This window comes from Rhinoraja longicauda, chromosome 19, assembly GCF_053455715.1.
Source record: "Rhinoraja longicauda isolate Sanriku21f chromosome 19, sRhiLon1.1, whole genome shotgun sequence".
In the NCBI taxonomy this organism is placed as follows: Eukaryota; Metazoa; Chordata; class Chondrichthyes; order Rajiformes; family Arhynchobatidae; genus Rhinoraja; species Rhinoraja longicauda.
Window position 1 is genome coordinate 19,687,849 of NC_135971.1, and position 7,974 is coordinate 19,695,822.

The following is a 7,974-nucleotide window of genomic DNA, read 5'->3' on the forward strand; positions in this document are numbered from 1 at the left end:
TATCTCAATGCAGAAGTCTGATTAGTAAGTTTTAAGGTGACATGAAAATTGATGTCAGTCATGAGCAGTCTAGTCTTAGACTACTTGATATACTGTCCGTTTGGTAAGATGGACAGAGGGAAGGCAGGTGGGAGTCATTGCCGATATGAGTAAGCTGATATGACTTGGGAGGACAAACAAGGCCAGGACTTGCAAAATGTATGGAGTGCAATCGGGACCAGGAGGAACTCCATTCCGATAAGCAGGACGTAGAACAAGACTTCGGTAATACAATAAACATGGAACAGGAAGCTCACATCAAGGAGAAGTAGGACTCAAAACTCAAGAACGGGTCTGGTGCAATCCGGGGTAGCCATAGCACGGGAGAAGGCCATTCAGTCCGTCGTTTCTGTGGAAGGCAGTCCAGCTCGCCCAACAAATATTTGCCTTTAACCAGTTCCCCAGCTCCCTGTAAACACTACAATGGAATCTGCTCTGAATCACATTCCAATGACGGCGATGCTGAGCAGGTACATCCCAGCTCTATACTGATGCCTAGTGCCTTAAGGACACTCTTGCAGGTGGTTTTGGGTGAAGTTGGAGGCATCTGGTTGGCTTTGCCCTGAGGCTAGTCAACCTCAGGAGAAGGTCCTCCGTCCATCTGGTGACGGTGCCCAGGACATGGAAGGTGCTGATCCGTGAGAATCAACACATGGAGAGTGAAGGAAGGAGTTCTCTGGTGCGGTGCTCCACTTTAATGGTCTTTCTCACATTCTTGATGAGCCCCACTTCTCAACGGCCCTGGGAATGTGTGTCTGTGAGCTGGAGGAGTTCCTGAGTATGTGTTTCACTGTCTCGGTGGCGATAGAGATTGAGTCCTGCTGTGGACGATGCGCACTCTGTACCTTGTCCTGAGGCTAGAGGGGTTGAACAGTTTCACTGACACTGTCTGTGACTACTTTACCCCCCACCAGACCGTGACTCGGACTCTGGCGGTGACCAGGGAGAGACATAGAGCTGGCAGAAAGCTTCCCCTCCTCTGGCACAGAGGTGGAAATGTGCCGTCTGACCTCACGGACAGAGTGGGGGTTGGGGAAGATGGTTAGGAACTGGTGCTGGGGATAGCCTGTCTCGTGAAGAAATGGGCGCTGTGATTTAGGTGAGCTTTCCGCGCGGGGACGTGGAACGGGAAGGGGTGTGGATAGATTCTTCAGGCTGTCCTGAAGTATTGATGTACTTGGATGAGAAGCCACTCCAGGTAGCACCTGGTAGTGACAAGCCACGGACCAGAGGGGTGGCAGCTAGCGGGTGAGGGTTGGGCAGCATTGAGGAAGCAAGGTGTGGTGTGAGAGGCTGTGGGAAGGTGAAGCAGGAGAAGGAGGGGGAATTAGAACAATGGATTGTTTATGGGGCTGAGTGAAAGTGGTAGCAGTTTCTCATTGTTTGCTAACCTTTGTATTAACTCTGCCCGTTCCTTTACTTCCCTCAGTGTCTCAATTCGCTCCATGAACCCAGGCTTCGCCTCTTCTTTCTCAGACTGAATCATGAGGTCAATGTAAGCTGGGTTGGATAATGGGTTTGGTCTCAGAGCTATTTCTTCAAGTCGTCTAATGCTGCCCGATAATTGTTCAATCAGCGCCAGAATTGTGTTCTCAACCTCAGCAAACTCCTGCTCAAGTGATTCCATAATATTCTGCTGGGTCATCTTCGCACCACGGGTCTTCTCGATTATATCTTCCGGAAAAATCTGTGTAAATGTAGGAATTCCTTCATATGTTTTATAAATATCCAGCTGGGATAAGTGTTGGTTCAGAGCTTGTCGCGTTTTCCTTAGTTCTTCCAGTTTGGTGAGACCAAATCGGATCTGCTTCTGCAATCCCACCACTGCAACTTCTAACTGCTTACGTTCCTTCAGAACCTCTCTCGTTAAACTCAAACTTCTGGTTTCCATTGTGTTCAGAGCTGTGAAGAATGTCTTCATACTGTTTGCTCCCATCTTCCAAAACATTGCATCAAAGTTATCATCGTTCTCTCCCCCTACTCCGCTGTCATTGGATCTGCACTCGGTGCCACAGTTTCCAGAGGTTGGACGCTGGGCAAAAATGGCTGAATTGTTAAACTTGAAGTGTACTGGCAGACCCGTTTTGTCTTTGGGACACGGTACCTCAGCTAATTTCAGGGCATCCAGAACGGGGGGAGGCTGCCCGTCTGCGAACGTCACCAGGATCTGAATGTTCTCTGCAATATCTTTGCCAAAATTAGAAAGAATCGAATGAAAGACATATTTCTGTGTGTGAGTCAGGCGAGGCAGGGAGGCTTGAGCAACAAAGCACACGGCGTCGATCTGATCAACACCCTGTGGGGAAGTGAAGAACTCGCGGATTTGCTCAGTGATCTGTTGATCCCGCCCGATGCCCCTGGTGTCTCCGAATCCTGGTGTGTCAATGATGGTCAGAGAGTAATCGATGTTAAATCCTACCTGATGATGGAGCTGGTAGGCAGTGATGGAGGGTGTCTGACTCTCAGCCTGGGACTTTCCTTTCTGTTCCTGTATTAACTTGTATCTGAAGTTGTCTCCCCATTCCACGCCCAAGATGTAATTGATCATCCCATTGATGAGGGTTGTCTTTCCTGACCCAGTTGATCCCAGAACCATAATTGTCTTCATTGTGTGTTTTGTGGTGGGTTTTTCAAAGGAGTATTTCATAAGCTGTTTGAATTTATCAGCTACCTCCTTCTGTAGTTTGAGCTTGTAAATAGAAGGGTTTCCTTTGGATATTAATTGAGTGTCGTTGAGAAGTTTCTGGGCTATTCTGACTGATGTGGTTTCTATTTCTACTAAAACCTCCTCACTTGCTGCACTAGATCCTGTTTTTCCGCACTCAGCAGACACTCGGACTCGGTAGACAGTCGTGGGTTTCAGTCCCTCTAAACGATAGTAGCATTGTGTGTCTGTTGTCTTAACTTCCTCCCATGATCCACCTTTCTTGTTGAAATTAACTAACGGTTCTTCTCTATATTCAATGCTGTACCGAATAATATTAACATCAGCTCCAATCTGACTTGGTCTGTCCCAGTGCAGTGTTGGATTGGGTGAACAATCCTGGAAGACCGGATTACCAGGTGTGCTTGCCGGCCGGGTGAAGCTCTTGCAGCTCTCACTAGCCCTGCTGACCCCTACCTTGGTCACTGCTCTGTATCGGATGTGATACTCCTGGTGTGGCTGTAACCCATGTATTGTGAAGGAGTGGCATTGATCAGGTGTGTCCAGAATTGTCCATTCCTCCTGCTGGCTAACTTGGTACTCTACCTTGTAGCCCACAACCTCACCGGCACCACATCTTGGTGGCTGTAACCGCAGCGTCACACTGTCATGCGTTGTACCACTAACCGTCGGTATCTCTGGCTGTGACGGGGGTTCAAAGCACTGGTTCTCCAGAAACCCTCCCTCGTACAGGTAAATGGACGCTCCCACTTTGCTGTCATTCTGCACAGAACTAACAAGGAATTTTACTTTCTCATCTGCTCTATTGGCTGTGGCAAAATCCAGGAATGATCGGAATAGCTCGTCCATTTTCTGCGAGACAGACCGTAAGTTAAACCAGTGCTCGCTGTGTCCTGTTGCACAGGCTCTGTCAGCAGGATTGGGTACCTGCATGTTCTGAGCTGTGAGAGATTGGAGGTGGTTGTTTGCCTCTGATAGGTAGCAGTCCTCCCGATGTAATGTTGTAAATGTGAAGCAGACAACATAATCTGTTGCTAGATCCATCAACTTGTCATCCAACTCGCCCATTGATTTCACAATTGGTACATCTTTACATACGCTGAGGTAACGTCTCATTACCTTCCTCTCTCGTTCCTTGTCATCCAGCCACGTGGTCAGTGCCTGGTGTTTGAATGGTGACTGTTCCCTGTTCTTCAGTATATTCTGCAGTAATCCTTCCTCCTCCCCGCCGCCCCGAATGGATGGCAGAACCCTCGCCAAATTCCCCTGGAAAACTAGTATGTACTCCAGACACATTTCTCGAAAGTGCAGTATCCTATTCCCGATCTCAGGAAACTGATCGGCGACACTTTCTTTCATCAAGTCATTACACCTCATCACGGCCTCACTGAGCTGTTCCATGACACTCTGACAGCGATTGACCAGTCCCACGCTGATCCCCCTCACCAGCTGAGCAGCTTTTGAGTCGAGTTTATTGAGAGGATAGAGCCAGACTGTGATGGGCACTGAATGCTCTCCACCTGGGCCGAGGAGGTTTGGGAGGGTTGCGTAGATATTGATGGCATCTTTGAAGGTGTTGGGATTGTTCTTCAGTGAGAAATCCCCATAAAAGGTGCAGCTAAATTTCTCAGAATGAGACTTTTGTTCTTTTGTCATTTTTACGGAGGCTTCGCCCTGAATCGCAATCTTAGGGAGATGTTTAACCATTGCCCCCATGTTACCCTGAATATCCTGTGTGTTCTCTGCTGATGAAGCCATTTGGTCAAACACAAAGAAGGCCTGGGCCCCATAGAGCACTGCTGTAATGACATGGGTCGCTGAGCCCTCATCAAACACACCCGGGTAGGTAATATTCTGTCTCCCTAAGTGACTCATTGTCAGTTGCTCAAACCTGGTTGTTGCTTTGTACTGAAGGGTAACTCGTGCTTGTTGCTTAGATTCCTTTGTGTCACTGAGATATTTTGCCGACCCTTTCACCTCTACTAACCCACCCAGGAGACTCACCTTCAGTGACCCTGACACATTGAGAGCAGCAGCTTTCTTCTTCATGGAGTCTGATGCAATGATGTGAAACTCGGTGCTGGGCTTATCACGACGATCAAGGTTGCTCTGCAGTGTCTGTAAGTCCCACAAGGTGACACCTATAGAATAAAACATTAAAAAAATGAGGGAAGTTGTGTGAGTTAATCTAAGTGAATGATGTTTATTCACTATTTTTTTCTCTCATTGGGTAGATTCTCTGCATTAACCCCCTCTTGATTGAAAGGATGTTCGAGAACAGGTACTTCTTTGTCGAACTGGGTAGTAAGAAGAGCAGATGGCGGAAACTCAAGAACGGACTATCACAAGGAAGTGTGCTTGCACCAATACTCTTCAACATCTACACTAACGACCAACCTAGAAGTGAAGGTACATGTCACTTTATCTATGCAGACGACCTTTGTGTAGCTGCTCAAGACAGAGACTTCAGTGCAGCTGAAGAACCACTCCCAAATTCCCTCAACATACTAACACCTCATTATGAAGAGAACCACCTCCGGGCAAACCCATCAAAGACACAGGTGTGTGCATTCCATCTGCGCAACCGAGAAGCCAAACACTGACTGAACGTCACCTATTTCGGTACCCCTCTTGAAAACTGCGATCACCCAGTATATCTAGGAGTCACCTTAGATCGTTGTCTCTCCTTCAAGACCCATGTTGAAAAGACAAAAGCTAAAATCTGTGCAAGAAACAACATTGTCAGCAAACTTACTGGAACTAGATGGGGCGCAATTCCTGACACTATACGATCAACTGCCTTGGCTATTTGCTACTCAACAGCTGAGTATGCATGCCCAGTCTGGGAAAGATCAGCCCATGCTGAGAAGATTGATCCAGCCATCAATACAACCTGCCACCCTATCAACAAACATCAACTGATAGCCTATTCATACTATCTGGTGTAGCGCCCCCACAGATTCGTTGCAGTGCAGCAAGCAATAGAGAACGCCATCGCCAGACCACAGATGGATGACATCCCCTATCTGGCCATGAACCCGCAAAGAGTCGGCTAAAGTCCAGGAAAAGCTTCCTCAACGAAGTTGAACCAAATGCTGAAGCTGAAGGTACTAGAGTTGCATTATGGGAAGAGAGACTAGCCATTCTCCCATCAACGACATCCATATCCATAAGTGCCAAAGAAGAACTTCCTCCTGGGGCCGAACCAAGCTGGGCTGACTGGAAATGCCTCAGACTGAGAGCTGGTACTGGTCGTTATAAAGCGACTCTCAAGAAGTGATACTCTGAAGACATCATCTGCATATGTGGCACTGAACCACATACTATGGAGCACTTATTGAGGTGTCCTCTATTAGAGCACGAATGCAAAGCTGAGGACCTCGCAGAGAACAATGATATTGCTAAGAGTTGTGTTCAGTTTTGGCTGAAACACAATATCTAGCATGTGTGGACACGATAAGAAGCTGCTTAACCCCCACATTAACATTTTGCCGCCATCTTATCTGAGTTATTCACCTTGTCGTTTCCATCCCTTTCACACTTTCTCTGCGACTAAATTGTTTTCCCTCTTTCCTAGATGTGACGAGGATTCTCTGATCTGGAACATTTCTGGATTCTCTCTTGTAAGATGCTTTTATGATCCCACTGAGGCTAACACCTAACGTGTGATCCCTGTCTGGGACTCAGCTGCCTCCTCCCTCATCTCCCAGCGCCATCTTCGATACTGGCCATTAGAGCCACCCACTTTAATGCGGCGGGGCGAAGGCGGCGGCCGCCGGCGGCCCGCGGTAAGATGGTGGCGTCCACTCCATGGCCGACTCCGCCGCCGCCCGCTAACCGGACCAGACGCCCGCTTCCCTCTCCCTTCCTCGGGCTCCCGGTCTCCGGCTCCTCGACCAAGCGAACCCGGGGAGCCGCGAAAGGCTGCGACCGGGACCTGGGGCTGCGGAGCCCGCTAAAGTGTAGGCTCTACAATACAAAAGGTAGATGGAAAGTTGTACCTGGGATCAGAGTGTCCGAGCGGCAGTCGTACAGCATTCCCAACTGGAAAGGACGGCCCAGAGTGGCCAGTTGGAAGGTTTCACTCATCACTGCACCGGGATTGGTGACTCGGAAAACGCCACTGACCTGAAACAGAAAGTGGGATGAAATATAACAAGCTACCCAGCAACGCAAATATAACGTAGCTACCCAGCAACGTGTTCTGATATAGCATCCAGTTGCACCGGTGATGCTCTATCAGAGAGAACTCAGAATCAGCGAAACTCCGATAATCGAGTATCGACACCCTTATTAGTTAATTAAATCCCCTCTGTCTCCAAATCTTTGGTGAGGCCGCGTTCGTAATATTGTGTGCGGTTCTGGTCTCCCCATTACGAGAATGATGTGAAGGCTTTAGAGCGTACAAAGCAGGGTTTCCAGAATGATGCTTAGATCAGGAGGTATTAGATACAGGGAGACGTGGAACAGACTAGGATTGTTTTATTTGGAACGCCGGAGGTTGCGATATAATTTTGCACCGCTTTTGTTTTCTACGTATATTGTTTAAAATTCTGAAGAATGTAAAATTATTTAAATAAACGAAAAACACTCGTCCACCAATGTCTGCAGGATTCAACCTCTTGTAACTCTACACCAACGCAGTCCTGGTCTCCCAGATACATCAGCGTAAGTAAATCAACGCCGACCCCTCCAGCAACGTGTTCTGAAACAGAAAGCTTCCATCGGAAGCGATAAGAGCAGATACCGAGGCATGGGTGTGTTCTAACTGGAAGCGTATTTCGATGGCGAAAGCAACATGAAACCAATTGAAACAATGCATCATGTATCCTCAGAGATCACAGTCCTGCTGTTCACTGCTGTAAAAAGCAACACGCCTACAATCCCTGCTTTAGTTGGTTATGTAGAGATATGTGAAGCTAATTAGTCTGAAGAAGGGTCTCGACCCGAAACGTCATCCATTCCTTCTCTCCTGAGATGCTGCCTGACCTGCTGAGTTACTCCAACAGTTTGTGAATAAATACCTTCGATTTGTAGAAGCATCTGCAGTTATTTTCTTACACTAATTATATTGCAAAGTTCTGATCATGTCACCACACGGAGTTACTATACACTGAGTGGAAGGACCATGGTCAGTGCTATGGTGGCGACGAATCAATGCATTTAGCAGTCAAAATCCAGCATGCACAGAGTTGGATACACACACCCATGATAGAGATACCCCTCCTCCCCCCCCCCCCCCCCCCCCGTCAAATGCGCAGAACACAAAG

At 48.0% G+C, this 7,974-nt stretch overlaps 1 protein-coding gene across 1 annotated transcript; it reads right to left on the reverse strand.

Annotated features, from left to right (window-relative positions):
• Positions 1 to 1,366: 1,366 nt before the first annotated feature.
• Positions 1,367 to 6,793, reverse strand: LOC144602874 (uncharacterized). The gene is made up of 2 exons (XM_078415995.1): positions 6,706 to 6,793; positions 1,367 to 4,845 (listed from the first exon to the last, which is right to left on the reverse strand). The coding sequence occupies exons 1-2, from the start codon at positions 6,791 to 6,793 to the stop codon at positions 1,367 to 1,369; spliced, it is 3,567 nt and encodes a 1,188-aa protein (XP_078272121.1).
• Positions 6,794 to 7,974: the final 1,181 nt, after the last annotated feature.

What these genes read in the sequence shown, in the direction of transcription:
- LOC144602874 (XM_078415995.1), bottom strand. Translation starts at nt 6,793, where the DNA reads ATGAGTGAAACCTTCCAACTGGCCACTCTGGGCCGTCCTTTCCAGTTG. An exon ending in CTCGGACACTCTGATCCCAG is followed by an intron (nt 4,846 to 6,705) that starts GTACAACTTTCC and finishes TTTATTCTATAG; the next exon opens with GTGTCACCTTGTGGGACTTA.